This window comes from Vipera ursinii (assembly GCF_947247035.1).
Source record: "Vipera ursinii genome assembly, chromosome: 3".
In the NCBI taxonomy this organism is placed as follows: domain Eukaryota; kingdom Metazoa; phylum Chordata; class Lepidosauria; order Squamata; family Viperidae; genus Vipera; species Vipera ursinii.
This window is the reverse complement of record NC_139516.1, coordinates 142,384,548-142,408,151: the sequence shown is the minus strand read 5'-3', so window position 1 is coordinate 142,408,151 and position 23,604 is coordinate 142,384,548. Positions and strand designations below refer to the sequence as shown.

Below are 23,604 nucleotides of genomic sequence, written 5' to 3'. Positions count from 1 at the left end.
TTTTGAGAAAATATTCTCACTTCTAGCAGTTTTTAATCCTTTTCCATGTCCCAGAATTATTGGCATGTATCAGTTTTGCTACCATTCTGAGAAAATATGTTCCTTTGTCACATTCTTTCCCTTAAGAATACAATTCACTGTTGCCAGTTTCAGCTGAAGTTTACCAATCTCTCGGGAACAGCAAAGAAGTAGCTGCTTTACACAAGAAATTCTTCTACCATTTTGTTAAACTCTTCTGCAAACCGTAGATGTAAATTATGTTTTCCTTCAGGCATAAAATGCAACCTGTAATGACAAAGGTTGAATAGGTTAAGTATGCCAAGGAACTGGTACCAGCTGACCTTAACTTGCTGTTTTCCAAATGATATCAAAATTAGAAATGGCAGCCCATGCAGCCAGTGGAAATCCTGCTTTGTCATTCTAAGTGCTGGGGTTTTAGCAGACCAAGGGAACACTGAATTGGTAAAGATTAATGTACACACTTGTATAGAGATGGAGAAACAGGCTGATGCAACAGAAACAAATTGGTAGAGGAATGGAAACATGATCTGAAACCAAAACAGCCACATTTGTAATTATATTCTGCTAAGACTTTTCGATTTATCCGGCCTGGACTGAGGGGGGTTTTAGTTTTAAATTTCAACATTGTTTTATTGTTGGGCTATTATTAATTTAATTCTTTTTAATTATATTTTTATCTTAATTTATATTGTCTTTTAAATATTGCCCTGTAAACCGCCCTGAGTCCTTCGGGAATAGGGCGGTATAGAAAACTAATTAAATGAATAAATAAATAAGACCAGAGTATTTTTTAGGCCTCTGTTAGTACAGATACTGCAATAGAAGCTATTTGTTTCATTGAAGGACCTAAATGAGATTATTGCTGATTTTTAATTCCTTCTAAAGGAAACACTGAATGAACAAATGTCACTTTCCTTTTGGTTATGCTGGTTGTGGGCATAATGGAGGTTGAAGTCAAAAGCACCCACAAGCAACAGATTGGGGACCAATAGGGGCCTGGTTTGGTTCTACAAAAGTTTTCCTTAGAAATATGTCTGTGTTCAGTGAAAGAAAGACATAGTTTTGCCTTACCACTACCAAATACCACATTCTGCTTCTTAAGAAGCAATCCTTGAGTTTTCTTCCTGCAGTTACCTGTCTTTTGACTAAGTGGGCCTTAGAGCAGACATGTCAAACTCGTGACATCACGTGACGTCTTGGAACGTTTTCCCCATTGCCGGCAATGGGGTGGGTGTGGTTTCTTCGTGACACATCCGACCCGTGGGCCGGCAGTTTGACACCCCTGCCTTAGAGGATTCACAATGAATGAGCTAGTCCTGGCAATAAGTATGTTGCCTGAATGAGGGGGTGGTACTGGAGGAGAACCCAGCTAACATTTCATTCTGCTGTTAATTCCAAATTTATTTTTCTCATGCTCTTGCTATTTTTATAAATAACTCAAAACAGTGAATATACTTAATGCTCCTTCTTCCTCTTATTTTACCCACAACAATCACCATTAAGGCGAATGGGCCGAGAGAAAGTGACTGGGCCAGAGTCACCCAGTTGATTTTCCATGCCTAAGGTGGGAGTGGAACTCGCAGACTCCTGGTATCTAGGCTAGCACCAAACTGCCTCCCAATTTGCATTCTCAAGCCAAATAGAGATTTGTGCTTCAGGAAAACTAAGTGCAAGTTAATGTGCAAAACTTAATTCCTTAGCAATCTTGGAAATATTGGTATATTTCTGCAGCACTCTTAAAATTTTTATAGCACCTGAAGTCACTAACAAAAGCAGGAAGGCATGGGAGAGGGCTAATGTTTTACAAAATGATAATATATTCATTACAGCAGGTTTTCCTCTTATTCAACCATTAAAGTATGAGACTTACCGGGAACTTTTGATATGCTTGTGGATATATTCTGCATGAAAACAGGGTACCAATGGATCTTTCTCACCATGTATAATTAGTGTTGGGCATTTAATACGAGGTAGCAGAAGCTGACAGATATCACCTGGGGAGGAACAAAATGAACTAAAACAAATATTTTTCATTTAAAACAAGACAAAAATGTGAAAACAGAATGTACTTCCCCATTGCAAAACAGCTGAATAGCAAATGATAGCAGTTGGCCAAGAACAAACTTTTGCATTGTTTTAATCACAGCTGCAACATTTTTTTGGTTCTCTCCAGATTCCCTCCCAACACTCCAGTTAATCAAGTGCAGATAGTTAAATGAGAAAGCCCATTCAGTTTAATGCAATGGCATTTTATATCAATAGGGTAATCCCAATTTTCTTCTTTTTTGCTATCTAGTTAAAACTCTTTCATAAAGCTAGGAAAGAAATGCAAACAAAATATACTGCAGTTGATACAGATGTGACATTGCATCTTCACATCATGACAAATCATGTTTATGGGTTGTCCAAAGAAACCTGGTTGAAACCTGGTTGATTTTCATGGAAACTTAAGAGCAAAAACTTATTTTGCTTTTGGGGTGATTCAATGTAGCTCTTGTTTTTTTTAAAAAAAATAACCTACAATCATCTGACCAACTAACCAAACTTTATGACCAGCATAAATATAAATTGCAAAAAAAATAATTCCAAGTAAACTAACAGTCTATTGTGTATCTTGTTTCACTGGTTTTATATGAGAAGGGAAAATAAACAATGGTTTATATATCATTAAGTGTAAAATTATAATTAAAAATTATACTTGTAACATGGTTCAGAAAATTGCTGTATCTCTCTCATCTCCGAATAAGTCTAGAAAATTAAATCTTTCTTCATACATGGAACAACGTTTATGTACATGTCCTGATCTAAAGAAACATACGCAAAATTTCATGTGTTTTTGAATAAGACAGCTCTGCCGTGACCATAATGAAAATTTTGTTAGATAAATCTAAAAGATTTCATCCAATTTTTGAAATCACAGAGTAGCATTCTAGGCAGAGCCAGCATTCTAAAGGTTTTGTTGAGCATGTATGAAAATTGGAAATTATTATTTCTTAAATTTGTTTGCCGCCCACTTTCAAAGTTAACTCTATGAATCACCAAAACATTAAACAGAAGGTAGCAATTATGACTGCTGGGTACATTTTCCAGTCTAGATACTAATACTATATCTTTCCCCTAATTTAACCTTTCTGTCCTTGGTATGGTGAACAACGGTTAAACAGAGAAAGCACTTAAGATGACCTTGATGGAAAAAATCCAACCAGGTGGTAATTAGTTTTGAACAATTATTGCTTTTAAACTACAATGATTGACTTAGCTTGGAGAAGCAGAAAAAGGTACAGTTAATATGTACCATATTTAGAATGGTACAAACATCTCATATGCAGCAAAGCAACTTCTTGTTCCCTACATTCCTATCAAAGGTTATTGTGGGGTGGGCGGGGGTGGGAGAGTTATTTTAAGATGTTTTAAAATGAAGTTTTTACCACAAATAAACAGCAAAAGTGATTGTAAACGGAGACTACAAAGAGAACTTTGGGATAAGAAAAGGTACCAGACAAGGATGTCCACTATCTCCATTGTTATTCTAACTTTGGAAGTTTTAAACAGAAATATTAGACAAGGTTCAGAAATTAAAGGACTAGAAATAAAAGGTGAAACTTATAAACACAAGCATTTGCAGATGACTTGGTATTCATCCTAGAGCAGGGGTCTTCAAATTTGGCCCTTTTATGACTTGTGGACTTCAACTCCCAGAATTCCTCAGCCAGCATGGCTGGCTGAGGAATTCTGGGAGTTGAAGTCCACAAGTCATAAAAGGGCCAAGTTTGAAGACCCCTGTCCTAGAGGAACCTTTAGAGATGATTCCTAAATTATTGGAAAAGATAGAACAGTATGGAGAGAGAGCAGGACTGAAAATAAACAGAGAAAAAATTAAAGTGATAGTTAAAATCTCACAGATAAACAAAAAAACCCCACAAATGACAGAAAAATAAAACTGAATCAAATAAAACGACCTGGACAAATGGAAAAACAATTGTCGATGTTAGGAAGAATTGCTATGCTGAAAATAAATATATTACCAAAAATGTTGTTTTTGTTCCAAATGATACCTATAAAACTAGATAATTTTTTTTTGAAGACTTAAATTCACTAATTTTGAAATTTTTTGAAAGAAAGCTAGAATCAAATTGAAAAGAAGCTAAGGAAAATGGAGGGTTTGGCTTGCCAGAATGGGTTTTATATTATCAAGCATCTGTACTAACATAAGTAAAAGAATGGATGACTCAGAAATAAAAGGACATGATTTACAACTTGGTTGGCACACTTCTTATGGAATGGGGAAAATAAAATTCGTAAGTATTTTCAAAATCACCATAGAAGGAACACATTATTACTAACATGGGAAAAAATAAAATGTAAAATATATTTGAAAATTCCAGGACGGCTTTCAACAATGTAAGCATTTGTACATCCAAAGTTAGTAAGTTTCAAGAAAATATGAACATATAAAGATATTCTAAATTCTGAAGGGAATCTAAAATCTAAACAAGAGATGGAAAATCAGGGTATTGATCTATCATGGTGAGCATATTTACAAATATAAGTTAGATATGATAAAGATGTTAAACTGTACAGACTTTCTAAAGAGCAGACCTTGTTTGATCAGACATTATTAACCTCTGATGAGAAATTAAGAAAACCTATAACTTTTTATTGAATTTGAAAATGGAAAACGAGCAAGTTAACGAAACAATGATAACATAGGCAAAGAATTTTGGATATAATATAGATTTAGAAAAATGGCAAAACTTGTGGGAAAGAAATTACAAATTGACAATGTCAACTTCTTACAAAGAAAATCTATATAAAATGTTTTATAGATGGCACTTGCCACCAGCAAGATTGGCAAAAATGTTTAAAAATATGTCAGATAGATGTTGGAAACACAAGTCAGGTACTTATTATCGTGTGTTAAAGCAAAGAGGTATTGGACAAAAATACATACTTGGCTAGAAAAAATGTTGGGAAAACATGTAGATTTTAAACCTGAACTTTTTAAATTAGGTATAATGCCAGAAAAGATTGATAAACAAAGTATATACTTGATTCTACATGTGATAACAGCAGCAAGAATCATATTCACACAACACTGGAAAAATGAAGAAATGCCACCAGAGGAAGAAATAACTAAAAAAAATACTAAAATGTGCGGAAATGGACAGACTTACTTTGAGGTTGAAAGAAAAAGAAACAATACTTTCAATTTGGGACTTATTTTATCAATGGCTGGAGAAAAGAATAAAAGATTAGGAATTAAATTTGTATTAGTGAATGATAAACTCAGACAACACGTTTGTTGAATAAGTACAACTGAATTGTATGAAAAAATAAAAAACTTTATAAAAAAAATTAAAATGAAGTTTTCTTTCAAACCCACATATTTAGGTAAACTGAACATTGCCTCAAGTTAAGAATGGGTTAGAATAATCACACCTGGGTTGTTCTTATGGTCCAGCCTGGAATTAAGAAGCAGAAACCAGTCTGAGGCTTATATCATGTGCTTTGCAGAGTATAATTGACTCAGTAAAGAAGGAGTGAAAGAGGAGCATTTCAGCCAATGGTGGGATTCAGCCAGTTCGCACCAGTTCGGAAGAACAGGTAGCTAATTTTTTGTTGCCCAGGCCCAGAATGGACTTCCGGAAGCGGCATCCACACAGAGAAATGGTTGTTCACATATTTGAATCCCACCACTGATTTCAGCTACTATTTGTCGGGCTCCAAAACATTTTTGTTTCATTCAAGAAACATTATACATTAGTAATTCTTGGTAAAAAAAAATCTATAATGGAAGTTAAGATGTCAGCCTAGGAGAAAGGCTGACTTCAGAGAATTGTTTACACAGCTAAGTCCTTCTATGGAAGGCAACCATTGCTTCAAAGTTTATTCTTCATCAGTAAAAGGAAATGCCTCAGCTATGCTGTGTGAATTTACATGGAAGGTTTGCTTGAATAATTTACTTCATTAGAAGTTGGAACCCTGCCCCCCCCCCAAAAAAAAACATACCTCCCCATCAGAATGAAGGAATTTTGAGTGCAGGGATTTTCTTTTAGAGCTTCAGTACTGTATGGGTAGTTCTTCACTTACAACCACAACAGAGCCTTGGAATTTCAGTCCTAAGTCATTGCAATCATAAAGTGAGGCACCATGTCACCAAACTTGATTTTATGACTGTTTTTATGATGGTTGTAAAGCGAGTCATGGTCATTAAGTGAATCATGTGGTCATTAAGCAAATCCAACATATCTAATGGGTGGGTTTTGTCATTGCAAATCATGGTCATATGACCACAGGATGCTGCAATCAGCTGTAAATGCAAATCAATTGCCAAGTGCCTGACATGGAACTATGGGGAGATCGTGTGGGCAGTGGAGTGGTAATAAGTTGAGGGCTACCTACAATGAATTTATAATCTTTCCGTACAAAAGTCTGTTTCTGGACGTTCTTACAAACTGTTGTAAAATCAAGAACTACCTGTTCTCTGTACCTCAATAAATACTTCACCCTTTGGCACATCCAGTTCTCTACTCAAGAGAAAATGAGAACACGGGCTGATTACAAGGTGATGCTTTACTGTTAAGAGCAGCTCCTGCAATCAAATGGCCTCCAGCTATGTTAAATTACAACATCCCAACTCAGCTACTTTGAGTGGAGGGCATGCTGATTGAGGATGATGGAATTCATAGTCTTAACACCTCTTGAAAACATTAGGCTTGGAGACATTTTTTATTCATTCCCAGTCTCTATGGTCATTTATGGATGCAAAAGGCTCGACTGAGCTCATTCAACTTCATCAGGCATAGCACTATGATCTTCTGAAAGCAACTATGTTGTAGACCCCTTCTCTCTTTCACATGCAACTTTTCCTGAAAACAACATCAACAGAAAGATGACGAGAATGAAAAGTTTGCAGCCAAGCCAGGAGGAGAATGTATTGGGGATACAGAAAGCACAAAATTATTACTTTTTAAATAGATGAGATAAAACAAAGTAGCCTTTGGTTCCAGGTTCTTACCATCTGATTTTTGCATGAACTGGGAGATTCCATCTACCCAAGCTGAACACATTTTGCTCAAATATTCATGCCCATACATTTCTTCCAATGGCTTTCTTACTTTTTCACTCCATTTTGAAACATCTCGGATAGCTGTATGTAATGATAAAATACAGTTTTCCTCTCAGTACTATCTCATGACTTTGTATGCAATTTTTAAAAGCCTGTCTGAGCATTTTGAACCCACAAGGCATTTTAAAAACAATTAAGTTGCTGGAAAATAATTGCATATGGTGTACTTCATATTTTGATACGTTGGCTGCAGAACCAAAATTTTTATATATTTTTACATTATTCTTAAAATGTAAATTCTGAGGAACTGAATCAACTAATGAGTTATTTGGAGAGGTTAGGTGCAAAGACCTCTTTATTCAACTTGGATTATTCAACTTATTCAATTATGGCCTTCAGGATATACTCCGATCACATGGATTTGATCCATTGTAGGATTCAGAGACCAGTCAACGCAGGGTGTCCCAAATATGTCTGTCTGCCTACGCAGAGTTTATTATATTTATACAGTTTAACAAGCAGGAAACTACGCACAGCAAAAGCAATGTTTATTGTTGTACTCCCTAGTCAATCTTAGAGAACATCCGAATCATCCAAGCCAGGGCAGAGTCTCTCTTATCTAGCTGGTTCTTGGCAATGCTTGGCAAGGCTAACTGGAATGAGCTCATGACATGTGGATAACAAGATACTAGAGCAGGCAGTTTGCTGCGCATGGTCCCTTCATATCCTTGACCTCCATCTCAACAATCCATAAAAGTTTATGATATGCTTTAGTAAGATTTTTTTTCCTAGTCTCCAGGCAACACAAATCTCTCTGGGGTTATTGTTGCTCCTGTAAAAGATGACTAAAAGATGGAAACATTTGCATTGGAAATGTGCTTCAATAGGTAGAAAGGTTTAACAAACTTCTAGATTATCATGAACCAAAGACAGGATTTCTGATGAGTTCAACGAACTATTGTATTTTCTCATTACATAATTCCCTGGTACAAAATGAAATTTACCTAATTAGAATGCATGTTGCCTCCTGTCACTTTCTACACTATAAATGAAGACGTAACTTTCTTTCTACCCATAAGCAACTGCAAGGGGATGCCAAAACACGCATTGTGACATCATAATGCAAACCATGTGTCCTACTTATACCTATCTTTGGGTTAGGTTTGTGATATTTCCTTATTTTTGGATGACTGTGGTTTGTATAGATGCCTATACAGTATTCCCATCATTACCTCATTTTTTTTCCATTTGATCTGATAACTAGTTTTAGCAAACTCAAAAGCTGCTTTTATAGCCTTTTACAATAGTTTGGTTGGTGGTATAATATATCGTCTTAATCTAGTTTTAACTTTTTTCAGGCATATCTAAAGCATTAGACAGATTCAGAAAAGATGTTTGGATCCCCTTGCTTCAACTCTTAGATGTGGAAGATGATGCCTGGATCCTGCTTAGCCATCCAGTAAATTGGTACAAAAAGATTTTACATATAAAGGTGTTGAACAGAACGTAGAGTTTCATATTTGAAAATTACATAGGAAACTATATGAAATTCATGATCTACAAGCGTCCCTGGGTTATCCCAGGGACACATTTGAACTCAAAGGATGCACAGTAAGAAAGCTGTTCAAACTGAACACTTCCTTAGAGAATGTAATCAACATTTGGCCCATTTTCATATCCAAGTGTCTTTAGCAGTTACTGTAGCCTATTAAATATTCATTACCTTCAGATGCTTTAATCAACATTAGAACTTTGTCTTACAAACCTGTTTCAGAAATCTTAGCTCCTATATTTTTTATCTAGAAAGTAACATGTCTATTTAAGTGGCATTTGCTGAGGGTGTGGGGGCCTAGGGTTGGGTAGAAAAGCAGAAAACGTATAATTATTGTGCTAATTGGATTATCTTCTTCTGCACCATTATCTGTTATTCAAAGATTATAGTTATTTTTATTTCTTTTGCCTTCTGCGCTATTTCTCATTAAGTAAATCTAAATTATTATTTTTTTAAAAAAAACAACACCAAAGTCGTAGTGGTTGTTTTTGTATGCCAATTGTTAGCCATGCCACTTAATTAAGTGAAAGTGTCTTGTTTGGTTTGCTGGGTTTTAAATCCAGTTAGGACTAGAATAAGGCTCAGACAAAAATTTCTCAGTCGGTTAAAGGCACTTGAGAGGCAAAGCAAAAAAAATAAAATTATTTTGGACTGAAAATTTCTTGATTGAAAATATAGTTATTTTTTAAAATAATATGCATTTATACCAAATATTTATATATTTGACACGCATGTATGATACACACCAAGAGCCTTGGTGGAGCAGTGGGCTAATGCCTCCTTAAGTAACACCAGCTGCCTGCAATTAGTGCAGGTTCGCATCCCACCAGGCTCAAGGTTGACTCAGCCTTCCATCCTTCCGAGGTAGGTAAAATGAGGACCCAGATTGTTGGGGGCAATAAGCTGACTTTGTAATAATGCCGCTTGGGGTGGGGGGGCAAAAGCCCTAATAAGCAGGCATATACATAGAATGAAGGCTATTGCTAAGCACATTGATTTGTGCTTTAAATTGTAAGCCGCCCTGAGTCTTCGGAGAAGGGCGGGATATAAATGGGATTAAAAAAAATTCAGCAGTGCAAGTGCTTTGTTGCCAAAGCATCTCAAATTGATTAAGAGATGAGGGCATAAGTCATTATTCTGAGATCCTCCCACTCCAGGTACAGTGATAACCCCATGCTAATGGATGACCTCTTCTAATGGATTCGTGTACATGTTAAATAAAATAAGGGAGAGAGTTGAACCCCAGAAACTGCATATTGGAGAGCTTGAAAGTTGGTTCAAGGTCACAAATGACATCTCATCTCACAGCAAATGTCTATTTTATCAACATCTACAAACTCAAATGCCTCCCAACATCACTGCAAGATATTATTACCCCATCCACTCTTCAGAATCCATCCAGTTGGCTTCCAACTGTAAACAAATGCAAATTTTATCTGTCAAATGCCTTCCTAAAAGGTTGTAGCAGACCTCTAGTGGTTCTTTCAGTTATTCTTCCTTGACACAGTCTTGGTCACCCTAAAAAGAATTGCTGGAGAGCATATTCAATGGATAAGTGCAGAGAAGTTATGATGTAATGGAGCTCCCTCTGAAAACCTACGGGATCCATCAAGTGATTAGGATGAGCCTCACTAATCTTCCGTCTCTACAGAGATTGGTGGTGCCACTTAGCTCCACTGGTGATCTCCATAACAACAAATTGATTTCAGCATCCTCCACTTCTGAGCTGCTTTGGAACTAGATCCAATGTGTAGACTCCCCAGTGTGTAGCTTATGATGACCATGGACAGGCCTGTGGTTATCACAGTAACCCAAAAATCTCAAGCCAACTCACTCCATCAGGAAGATTGAAATTATCAAGTGCTTACAGACTGACAGACTCAACCACCAATCCATCCTAATATATTTCTGTTGAAAATCATGATATCTAAACAAGATTTTGGCATTTTTGTGTGATTACCACCAATGGTATAAATTATGGTATTCTTATAACAGTGTGAAATATTAGAATTTGAATGCTATATGGATAAATATGCACTAATATCATACTGATGCATCTAGCACTTAAATATTCTTTGTTACAGTATTCATATGCTTTAATATAAATTCTCATTATTATTAATTTAAATTTATTATAGCTGCCCAACTCCAGTGGAACCTGGGCAATGTACAAAATAGAAGATAATCCATAAAAACAGATAAGACTTAAAACCACAAAGAAAGCCCAGACTAAAACAATTTTAAAATGACACAAATCAAACTAAACTAAAGAATACATAGTTCCTGAAAATCCAATACTTTAAGCCCGGGCCTGGGACCAAAGCCTGATTTTAAGAGCTTTCTAGAACCCTAGGAGAGAGGTTGTTGTCCTCATCTCTGGGAGAATGAATTTACCACTGTTTAAAACAAAAACAAAGGAAAAAGAAAAGAAAATTAATTTGGTGTACTGGTTAGAGGCACTGGGCTATAAACCAGGAGTTCCAGTCCTGCCTTAGTCATAAAGCTAGCTGGGTAACCCTAGGCCAGGGGTCAGCAACCTGAAACAGTGAAAGAGCCCCTCGGAACTGGTTCCCTCACAAAAGGAAAAACTGGGAGCCACAAAAAATGTGTGCGCATGTGCGTGCATGTGCAGAACAGGGTTTACTGAACAGTGGAGACAAGGCGAGATATGCACCTACCCTGCATATTTGAACTGATTGGTTGAACTTTTTTAGTCCCACTTTTCTTTGGGGGGGCTGCAGATGGCAGAGGACTGGGAGCCGCAGGAGACAGCTGAAAGAGCCGCATGTGGCTCCGGACTTTCTGTCAGTTCTAGGAAGGCAACAAGCCACTTAACTTTGCCAAGATAACGTGCAGGGACCTGTCCAGACTGTTGCTAGAAGTCAAGACAAACCTGAAGGCATGCCCACATAACCAGGCCTACACAATCCCTCCCATAAACATCCTCTTTCTTAAATTTGGTCTAATATTATAACACTCTGTTAGTTCTCTGGGAAGCAAAAGGAAGGGGAGAAGTGCAAGATTCTGTTACTATAACCTTTCAATAACAGTAGTGTTACTACTCATGATTTGGTTTCCTGTCTGGACTACGTCCAAGGGCTGACAGATACATACCACTGTAAATTTTCACATCCTCTTCTGTAATGAACACATTGGCTCCCCAGACCACCATTTTGTGGATCAAATCTGGATGCTTTGCAGCTGCAATGAGTGCAGTTATTCCACCATCGCTCCATCCCAACAAAGAGAACTTCTGAAACTTCAGTGCCTAGTTTAGCGTAAGGAAACAGACTGGAAACAGTTCTCATTTTCATGGATGAGGGGCTTGGCCTAAAGTCAGCTGATTCTTCGAAAACAATACCTTCTCACCGATACAAAAGGAATTTAACATGGCTAAATTGTGGCTATGAAGCCCAGTAGGTTTACTGAATAGTATTACTAAATCATATATTAATATATGATTCATATTAAATAATAATAACCACCACAATTAGCAGTTTTGTTTAGGTTGCAAGGACCATTGGGCATTCAGAGAAGAAGCCCGGACATATTTACCTGCATCAAGTCAACAGCATCTTTTGCATCTCTTTCAAAATAGTCTAGAGGATAATCTCGAACTGGGGGGATTGATTTTCCATATCCTCGAGGGTCCCAGGCAACAATAGTAAAAATCTCCTTGTTCATATTCTTCAGCTGTGGTTCAAAATCAGTCTGACCGCTGCCTAAATCAACACACACACACAAAATAAAACAAAACTGCAAGATGCAAAAAATATTCAAGAAAAGGATAAAGTTTTGTCTGCAATTGTTTTTATTGGGTATAATTATGGATACTACTGTTGTGGACACTAAGTTGATGTTGAATTTAATTACGGCAGCGAGACTTTTAGTAGCGCAATATTGGAAGAAGGAAGAACTGCCGACTATAGAAGAATGGACTTTAAAAGTTTCCAATTTGGCGGAAATGGCAAAGATTTCAGCGTATTTGAAAGACCAATCGCAACAGAGATATATTGTGGAGTGGAGAAGATGGATTGATTATATCCAGAATAAATATGGAACTAAAAAGTTTCACCTAGCATTTGAATAAGTATTGGATTTATGTGATATATAAATTGCTTGTAGTTATTTTATTAAGAGTTAAAGTGCGATAGAATTTAATATTTTATTGTCGTTTGCATATTGTAGATTATGTTTGTTTGTATTTTTATACCCTGTATTTAGCTCTGGGAAGTCGGGGAGGGGGGAGGGGGAGGGAAGGGAAGAGTTGGGGAGGTTTGGGGAGAGGGGAGGGGGTTGGGAGGGGTTTTGTTTTTAAAAATTTACTGTAAAACTTTTAAATAAAAAAAACTGCAAGATGATCATAATCAAGAGAGAAACTTATTTCACACATATTAACATATGTAAAAGAAAAACTGTTAGAAAAGCATGATTACATTAACTATCTTTATGACTCTTGTTAAGGACAGAATAGGAATAGAAAATTTTGTCCCTTTAATGTACTAATCAGTGTACATTAAAATGAATTTTAGTTGCATTCAGCTCTCAAAGGATAACCACCTCTAATATACACTACATAGACACGAAAGAAACTATTAAGAAAAGTAAGAGATCTTCCTCTTTTGCTGCACTAGGATCAATTTCCTTTGTAAGTTATTCCCCAACCGTTCCAAAACCAACCTTTTTTTTTTCTTGGCTTTCTCCTCACAAACTCACTACCACTGGCTGAGTGACTATAAATCATCACTCACTCTAAGTGGAAAAGTAAGCAGTGTTCTATCTGATGCAGCTTGTATGACAGGAGGAAGAAAAATGCTTGTTTCTTGAGTTGGAGGGATGTTTTCATTGTTTGCAATGTGCAATTTATGGATGTAGGAGGCGGTACTAGATGTTGGAAGATTTCATATAGCGTGCTAAGTTCAAACTAATCAAACTCTTTGATGAAATGGTAAAGTAAAAAAAAGAGTTGTGGTTACTGAAGTCAGACAGAATTTTCTTATGCAGACAATGTCTTCCTAAGATCAAGTTCACTTTTAGTCAAAGCAAAAATGTGTCTATGTTGTTTGAACATGGTCTGGAATTGGAATTACTGGAATTTGGTTCTGAAAAGAGTTGCTGGAAGGCTTGTAGGTTGCCTGCTCCTGGTGTAAAGGATTTTTAGTGCTTTTGCTATTATTTCCTCAAAAGTTTCCTCCGGTGTTGGAATTCTGTGATCTCCATCTAGTTCAGTGGAGTTGCAGTCAAGCACAGTTTGAGAATCCTAGATTGAGAAAGGCTGATCCTGGATCAGACATAACTGATGGGTATTTCTACTGTATAGACAAAGAACATCAAGGCTGAGATTTAAGCAATAACTCCCAAGGTCAATCAAGGCAGATAGAATTTTTTCTGATCATTTTATTTACCATCATTTAGGAAACAGTAATCAAAATTCCTTGGAGATCTCTTGCTATCATCCAGAAGTAAACCAATACATTTTATCTCACCTTTGGTCTGTTTCGATAGTTAGTCTAGTTACACAGATAGGTGATTAGTCTTGTCTAAAAGCAATTATTTTAGAGTCATGCACTACCATACCATAAAGATCTTCTGACAAATATACTTTTTGCATATATTATGCTTTCCAAATAAGTAGCATAGTACAAGTGTTAGATCCACACCTAACATGCCAGGGAGAAGCAGGACAGCATGGTTTCCATTGCCAGTCTGTTGGTAGTGTAGGTGGACGCCATTCACTTCTACTTTCGCTGAGGTTATGGCAGTGCTAGAAGAAATAGCTTCAATTGTTCAATATATTCATATTCCATCTTTCTCCCCAATAGCAAACAGAGTTCCCATTCCCTCTTCCCATTCTTATCTGCACAATAAGGCACAGTATACAATACAGTATGGCTCTTGTCCCTCTTAATGACACCCATAACAATCTAGTAGGTTCAACCGAGATATAGTTTTGTGCCTCAGCTCTAGTCAGCTTTCCAACTCAGATTTTTGCAATAAGGTATCTGTTAGGCACAAAGCCAGCTGGGTGACCTTGAGCCAGTCACTTTCTTTCAGCTCTAGGAAGAAGGCAGTGGCAAGCCATTTCTGAAAAACCTTCCAAGGAAACCGAAAGGATTCGTCCAGGCAGTCTCCAAGAATCGGAAACAATTGAATGGAAGGGGGGAGAAAATATGGCAAATGTGTTTCCCAAAATTACCAATCAGCAAATCCAACAGGATGTTTTGAGTGGCAATTTCAACAATTTTGTTTGGACATTAGGTTAGGAAAGGGTATTTTAATTACAATAACATACTGATTGATTGACTGATTATGTGCCATCAAATTGCAGTCAAGTTGGATCACAGAGACAGACCTTCCCTTGGGTGTTTTATCCCCAACCTGGCCCTACAGGTCTTTTAACAGGGCATCCATTGCCACTGTAACTGAATCGTTGTAGCCATCTTGCTGCTTGTCATTCTAGCGTCTAGAAGACCTCCAAGGTCCCTACCAGCTTTATTCTGAATGAATGGTTCAACCTAGAGTGTACCCACTGAAATGAATGAAACACGTGCAAATTAAAACTCATCAATTGCAACGATTATGACTGAGGTCTGAGTCTAGACCTCCAGAAGGGCATAAAATGAAACTTCATTTATTTAATTTCTAGTAATAATGCTCAGTGTTGATCTTTCCTCCTTTTCCTACAACATGCTAACCCTAAATCGGTAAAACCTGCTGAAAGCACTTCAGAATATAATTTTATTTTGTGAGATTTACAAAGATCACCAATGTGACACAAAGGATAAAGAATACTCCCCACTTATCTGGGATTACGCATGCGCCCCCGTACTACACACACACACACACACACACACACACACACACACACACACTTGCCAAGCAGTTCATATTTTTAATACAAAAGTTCTGAGAGAAAAATCCTTCATCCACATTTGATGTGGAAACACCTCCTGCACGATCAACTTGTCTTACTTGAAGCTATGACTCCCACATGCCCTTAAGAATAATATTGCTGTTTTAAATACTTTTATTCATGGAAATTATGCAATACTGAAACAGTCTACTGTAGATTTCTAATATCTAGTGTCCCCTCAGCATAATTTGCTGTGGAGAAGGGTGAGGCCCATAGGAAGGTTAGGAGGGGTGATGGCATATCTTACAGAGGAGGGGATAGGCTCATTTCACAAAAGGTTCCTTAGTAGAGGAAAGAGGTGAAAAGCAGTGGAAAGAGAGTAATTGTGCCTTCACCACAATAGAATTGCTTTGGCAAGATTTTTTTTGGTTCTGTTATTTTGCTCTATAGGCAAGAAAGTTCATTCTAGAGCTCAAAGTGGTAATTACGTCCGAGTTGGCAGCTCAAAATCCTCAGGCCCAAAGATAACTGTCTGTTCTATGTGTGTAGAGAACTATTCTCCAGTTCAATTCATTGTTGACTGAATTTTAGAAGGAAGGGCAGGATTGCCTCCCTCAAACAAAAGGAATCTTACAGGTGCAGAGAAGAATTTAAATTACACGTCCACAAATTCCATCTGAGCACAACACACTTAAGCAGGTACAAAAAAGATCTAACAGGATTTCCGGTGGCGGCGCGGCGCCGGAGACAGCCTTTTCGGGCTGCCCGCGGCTCAGCTGTGTTGTTTTCACCTGAAACAGCGCCGATCAGCTGTTTGGGTGGATTTGAAGCCCCCTCCTCGGGTGAAGAGGAGGGGGTGAGGCCCCAGGTAGGGGTTGAGTTCTCCGGGGCCGCCTGAGCTTATAGCTTGGGCGGCTGAAGGATTGAACTCCCCCGTAGCCTGGGTTGCTCCCAGCTGTTCAGCGTCTCTGCTCCGTGATTTTTGGAGCGGAGCCAGGCGTTTGCGACCACCCCTGCCAGAAGGAAAGACCATGGAATAAAAGGAGCAGGCAGAGCGGTACAGGAGGAAAAGGTGAAGAGGACTTTTATTGCTGCTTTCTAGCTTAATGGACTTTATAAATCTAAAGTGAAAGTGCGTAGTAAGTGAAAGTAAAGATGGCGGCTAAACCTCCCCCAAAAACTCTTCGGAGTGCTGGAACTTCTCCGGTGCAACAATCATCATTGCAGGCGTTGCTTCCTTCTGATGTATTGACACCGAAGGATTTACAAGATGCTCTTGAAAAACATGCCCAGGTAATTCTGGAATCAATGGGTGATAAATTTGCAAAGATGGAGGAGAAATTGGAGAAATTGGAGGAGAGAATGGAAGAGAGGATGGAACAGAAGTTCAGTGTGATGAAGGTAGACATTTTGTCTTCAGTGCATAAAGTGGCTGAATGTGTGGAAGATCTGGATGAAAAAGTGGAAGATTTGACTCAAAAGAATGCCATATTAGAAGCAAAAGTATTGGAGAATGAAGATTTAAGAGACAAAATGGACAGAGAACTGAGTCTTGCTCAATATTACCAGATGCAGTATGCTGTTAGAATCAGAGGCTTAAAAGAGAATATTAAGGAAGACCTAAAGCAGCTGATTTCTGAGGCTCTGGAAGTAGTATTGAATCAGCCAGCATCTGAAATAAAGGGAGGCATGGATAAAGTGTTTCGTGTGAATTCATGGATTGCTAGACAGAGAAAGCTACCTAGAGATGTGGTGGTTTATTTTGCAAAGAGGGAAATTAGAGATGAAGTTATTCAAGCTGCCTATGATACTAAAGTTGTGATTGCTGATCAAGAAGTTTTGGTTCTAAAAGAAATTCCTCCAAAGATTTTAAGGAGAAGGAAGGATTTTACATTTCTTGTGCAAGAGCTCAAGCAACGAGATATAAGGTTCAGATGGGAGATTCCAGTTGGGTTGATGGTGATGCATGAAGGTAAAAGGTACCGTCTGGCTACTGTGATGCAGACGCGTGATTTTTACAATAATGTTTTAAAAGCAACCCCACTATCACTTCTGGAAGCTGCAAAGGGATCTGGAGAAGGAGAACATCAAGAGGCTGAAGATGGACAGACAGAGGAGAACGGTGCTGGAGGAGACCAAGCTACAACTTCTTTGGATGATCCTAGAGAGCAGAGGGTGACGCGTGCTGCTTTAAAACGATAAAAAAAATAAAAGAACAAGATCAGCAGAAGTCTATGGAACTTCCAAAACGTACTTACAGCCAAGCAGTGGGAGGAGCACGGCCTAAAAAAGATAGTCCTATTAAAGCAGTGCTCCAAGAGCTTTGGGATGATATGCATGGCAACTAAATTTTTAACTTGGAACGTTAATGGACTAAATTCACCACAGAAGAGGAAGAAAGTTTTTCAATATTTAAAACAATTCAAGATAGATGTTATATGTTTGCAGGAAACGCATATTAGGGTTGTGGACCAAAAGTATTTATCGAACTCAAGGTTGGGTACGCAATTCGTTGCTTCTGCAATGAATAAGAAAAATGGAGTAGTTGTTTATGTTAAAAGTGCTTTAACAGCGGACTTAATTGAAGCAGACAAGCATGGAAGATACGTTATGATAGAGTTGCTGTTAGAAGGTAAAAAGACACTCTTAGTTGGATTATATGCTCCTAATCAACAACAAGCTGACTTTTTTAGTTTACTTCATTCAAAGCTTACCCAGTTGGATTATAAATCTTTTATTTTTATGGGGGATTGGAATGGTGTTTTGGATGTACAGATGGACAAGGCTGGAGCTTTTAAGCGCGTCCCAAGTCATGCTAGACTGCCTAAATCTTTTTTTGAAATGAAGGATGACTTGGAACTGCGAGATATCTGGCGTGAGAGACATTTGCAGGAAAAGGATTATACTTTTTTTTCTGACAGACATCAATCTTTTTCCAGGATCGATTTTATTTTGTTGACTAATGATTTTTTTTTAAGGACTAAGAAGGTGAAGATTTGTGCAAGAACTATTTCTGATCATAGCCCAGTCTGGCTAGAGATTAATAAGGAGAATAGAGATAGGCGCTCGTGGCGCGTAAATGAGAATTTGTTTAGAAATCAGAGAAATGTGGAAGAATGTAAACAGCGGATGAAGGATTTTTTTTGAGACTAATATGAATAAGGGCACCTCTATGGACATGGTTTGGGATGCTAGCAAGGCCTATATGAGAGGGGTGTTGATATATATGAACAATAAACATAGACGTGCTGTGGAAGCTAGGAGGAAAGAATTGGAGAATGAAATAAAGGAAAAAGAAAAGGCTTTGATTTTGAATTCAGAGGATGTGAAGACTAAGGAGGCTATTAAACTGTTAAGAGGACAATTTGATAAATTAATGGCTGACCAAGTGGCAACCAATTTGCAGTTTGCCAGGCATAATACCTTTTGCAACGCTAATAAACCAGGTAGATGGTTAGCTTATAGACTGAGGAAAAAGCAAAGGGCTTCTAATATAGACAAAATTGAGCATAAAGCAAGGGTTGTGTTTCAACAGGACCTTATCAAGGATGCTTTTGTGGATTTTTATTCTAAATTATATGCTAAGGAGAAGATTAATGAAAAAGACATTGATATATATTTGGAGAATGCTAGCATCCCGGTTCTTACGCAAGTACAAAAAGAGGGGATTAATCAACTGATTACAGAAGAAGAACTTTTTACAGCAATTAAGGAATTGAAGGTGGATAAAGCACCAGGTACGGATGGTTTGACTGCGGCTTACTACAAAAATTTACAATTAGAGATGATAAAACCGTTAAAGGAACTGTTCCAGACAATCCAGAGGGGGGGAAAGGTGCCACCGTCTTGGAGAACAGCTTTTATTTCCTTGATTCCGAAGGAAGACCAAGATGCTACTCAAGTTAAAAATTATAGACCGATATTCCTTTTAAATACAGATTACAAGATATTTGCTAAGGTGTTGGCTAATAGACTGATGAGGGTTCTGCAACAGGTTCTGCAACATGGGGATCAAACGGGGTTTATTAGTGGTAGGTAAATGAAAAATAATGTGAGGCATATAGTTGATGTGTTAGAGTTTTTGGAAAGGAACAACCAGATCCCTGCGGCGCTAATCTTTTTAGATGCTGAAAAAGCTTTTGATCAATTGAATTGGCAATTTTTGATGAAAGTTTTAGATAAAATGGACTTTGGGGAAAATTTTCTACAACCGATTAGGGCATTATATCAAAAACAAACTGCCCGAATTATAGTTAATAATAGCCTGACAGAAGCATGTAATATTGAGAAGGGCACAAGGCAAGGGTGTCTGTTATCGCCCTTGTTATTTGTGTTAACATTAGAGATATTATTGGTTAAAATACGGAATTCGGAAAAAATTAAGGGTATACAAATTAGAGATCAGGATTATAGATTGAGAGCATTCGCAGATGATCTGGTTGTTACAGTGACCCAGCCAGAGAACTCTGTTGTGGACCTGATGGAGAAAATAACACAATACGGGAAGGTTTCTGGATTTAAAGTTAATATACAGAAAACCAAAATTCTGGCCAAAAATATGACAGTTTCGCAAAAGGCTCTCTTAGAAGGATTAACTGGATTTGAGATTGTTAAAAGGGTTAAATATCTGGGGGTGCTTTTGTCGCCCTCTAATACAAAGTTATATAAAAATAACTATGAAAAACTATGGGGGAAAATTCAAAAAGAATTGGAGAGTTGGGAAAAATTGCAATTGTCTTTGTTGGGACGGATTGCAGCAGTGAAAATGAATGTCCTGCCTAAATTTCTATTTTTATTTCAAATGATACCGATTCTTAAGAAAGATTCTAATTTGGAGGAATGGCAGCGAGGTATCAATAAATTTGTTTGGGCAGGGAAAAGGCCACGAGTTAAACTTAAGATTATGCAGGATACTCGTGAGAGAGGTGGTCTTAAAATGCCCAATCTTAAACTATATTATGAAGCTGCTGCATTAGTAGGAATAAGTGATTGGATTAATTTGACACAAGAGAGATTATTAAATCTTGAGGGCCACGATTTGTTGTTTGGCTGGCATGCATATTTGTTGTATGACAAGAAGGTTGACAATGTGTTTAGAGTGCATATTTTAAGACAGGCATTGTTGAGAGTTTGGAAGAAGTATAGACATAAGCTAGATTGCAAGATACCACTGTGGGCAATTCCAAAACACGCAATAGAAAATATACATGCTGGTTTCAAATATGATGTGACTACGTACAAGGAGATTTTGAGCTTGGAAAGAAATGTCTGGTGTTTGAAATCATATAGCCTCTTGCGAGATGAGAAGGTTGTTCAAACTTGGTTTCAATATATTCAGTTACGGGCCAGGTGGAAAGAAGACCAGAAAATTGGTTTTACAATGACTGATGAAAATGTGATAAAGCAAATTAGAAATCAGGGTCCAGCACATATCAAACGGATATATCTTGCATTGATAGAAATTGACTCAGAAACAGAGCTTGTTAAAGATTGTATGATTAAATGGGCCCAAAATATCCAAGAAGTTATTACAATGGACATGTGGGAAAGGATTTGGGTGAGGAACGTAAAATTCACACAAGCTCAAAATCTAAGAGAGAATTTTTATAAAATGTTTTATAGATGGCATTTAGATCCTAAAAAGCTTGCAAGTATGTATCCGAATTATCAGCCTAAATGTTGGAGGTGCGGTGACGAAGACGCAACATATTTTCACATATGGTGGACTTGTAAAAAGGTTAAGGCTTTTTGGATAAAAGTCTGGTGGAACATGCAGAAGATTTTTAAGCAGAGGATAAAGTTTTGTCCGCAACTTTTTTTGTTGGGAATAATTACAGATGCTACAGTTGTGGACACTAAGTTGATGTTGAATTTAATTACGGCAGCAAGACTCTTAATAGGTCAGTATTGGAAGAAGGAGGAACTGCCGACTATAGAAGAATGGACTTTAAAGGTTTCTGACCTGGCAGAGATGGCAAAGATATCGGCCTATTTGAAAGATCATTCGCAAGAACGCTATATTATGGAGTGGAGAAAATGGATTGAGTATATCCAGAACAAATACGGGACTAAGAAGTTTCATGTAGCATTTGAATAAGTCTTCCTTTCTTTTTTCCTTCTTTTTTTAATATATATTTTTATTAATAGTGTTTGTAGTTATCCTATATGAGCTAGAGAGTGATACATTTTAGAGTTTACGGTTGTTAGCATATGGTTGTTTATGATTCTTTTTTTGTTTTTTATACCTTGTACTTAGCTCTGGGAAGTCGGGGGGGGGGGGGGGGAGGGGAGGGGGGGGAGGGGTAAGGAGGGAGGGACAGGGGAGGGGTAGGGGGGTTTGTTAAAGATAAAATGTATGATAAAACTTTTCAATAAAAAAAAGATCTAACAGCAGTTTTTGTGTAATAAGTTGAATAGATTGGGGTTGGGTGTAGTGGGTTGTGTGAAGTGAAATCATTTTCTTAGCTTGGTATATTGGATTAATACTGTACGCAGGTTAAGAGTGTCGTCGGAACTGGTTGTGCCTTACAGAGGTCTCCTTGCACTGGAGGAATACATGGAAGAGGTGACTTTTGCAATTTACCTTTTCCCTTACAACTCCTATACACAAGTATTGTGTGTATAGCAGATCTAACCATGATATGAGACAAACTAAAAGTATCCATGGACTAAAAGTATCCTATTTTTTCGTTAGAATTTTGCAAATACAATACTGTAAGATATTTCTGAGAAAGGAGCCTGGTTTAATCTGGTGTGGGAAGTACCAAAAATGTGGTAAATGGAGGCCTATTTTAATTAAAAACAATTTTGCAAAGAAATCTTTATATAACTTGCTTCCAGATAATTATGCACAGGTGCATAGACCAAAGTATTTCCTTAACAACTATTTCAGCTTTATTAGTATAATAAATAGGTCAAAGGTAGGCTGGCATCTCTCCCAATTTTATTAACTCGTTCATAATTTTATTCTCCCAGACAGCTATCTGCACAAAATATGAGGGATATATGCAATTGTTCTTCTCCCCCCCCCATCTTTCGCCGAACATTCCTGTAGACTTTGCGGGTGCTTTTCCCACTTACCAATATACCATTGCGCTCTTAAAAGGCGAGTTTTGCTGTCCTTTAAAGCAGGGGTCTTCAAACTTGGCCCTTTTATGACTTGTGGACTTCAACTCCCAGAATTCCTCAGCCAGACAAGCTGGCTGAGGAATTCTGGGAATTGAAGTCCACAAGTCATAAAAGGGCCAAGTTTGAAGACCCCTGCTTTAAAGGAAAGGGTCTTTCGAGTATTAAGGTTTTTACATAATTGGATCTAAAATCTGATTCATATTATCGAGCTTCGTTCCAGTCAAGAAAAGCCTGCGCGGGATCCAAACAGTTAAGTCCTTAAACGGCATGCAGTATAAAAAAAAAAATTAACACGCACACACGCCCCGTAGTGAGACTGCCAAGTGCTCCAGTTGGACACAAACCCTCTTTAGCTTTGCAATTAAACCCTGCGTTCCCCTCGGTTCCTTAACTTCGCCTCTGCAACCCGCTTCACCGACGCTTCCCCCAGGTATTAGCCCAGGGGTCTTCAAACTTGGCCCTTTTATGACTTGTGGACTTCAACTCCCAGAATTCCTCAGCCAGCATACGCTGGCTGAGGAATTCTGGGAGTTGAAGTCCACAAGTCATAAAAGGGCCAAGTTTGAAGACCCCTGTATTAGCCATTTATTGCCCTGTACACCGCCCTGAGTCCTTCGGGAGAAGGGCGGTATAAAAATATAATAAATCAATCAATCAATAAAATTTACGACTTTTCGCTGCAACCCGTCACGCGTGCGCACTGCGGTTGCGGCGCCCAGGCTTGCAGATGTTTCCCTGAGTCTCTGTCCCGTCCCGCGGGCATTTGTACCTATAGGCAGCCGTCGATCTCGGGACCAGTGCCAGTGTTGCAGAGCGGGAGAGTTGTGAGAACAGATGCTGCAGCCGCCAAAGCGCTGCGCTTGCAGGCCGAGTCATTTTCCTTCCTTCCCCACGGTCTGTCTTGCGGCTCCGCCTTCGTAGCTGCAAGGGGGCGGAATCTCCAAAAGCTTTTCACTCAAAGCAGGGGAGCCTACCCAACGA

The 23,604-nt window shown here is 38.0% G+C and overlaps 1 protein-coding gene across 1 annotated transcript; it reads right to left on the bottom strand.

Annotated features, from left to right (window-relative positions):
* Positions 1–47: 47 nt before the first annotated feature.
* On the bottom strand, positions 48–23,604 carry BPHL (biphenyl hydrolase like). Its single transcript, XM_083358404.1, has 7 exons — positions 23,393–23,604; positions 14,303–14,406; positions 12,198–12,364; positions 11,757–11,910; positions 7,040–7,171; positions 1,892–2,015; positions 48–285 (listed from the first exon to the last, which is right to left on the bottom strand). The coding sequence occupies exons 1-7, from the start codon at positions 23,497–23,499 to the stop codon at positions 198–200; spliced, it is 876 nt and encodes a 291-aa protein (XP_083214530.1). The 5' UTR covers positions 23,500–23,604; the 3' UTR covers positions 48–197.

Coding starts and splice junctions, on each gene's coding strand:
- BPHL (XM_083358404.1), bottom strand. CDS start 23,499: ATGACTCGGCCTGCAAGCGCAGCGCTTTGGCGGCTGCAGCATCTGTTC. Junction 12,365..14,302: donor GCTTCTCCCTGGCATGTTAG/GTGTGGATCTAA, acceptor GTGTTGATTTAG/GCAGCGGTCAGACTGATTTT. Junction 7,172..11,756: donor GGATGTGAAAATTTACAGTG/GTATGTATCTGT, acceptor CATTACATACAG/CTATCCGAGATGTTTCAAAA.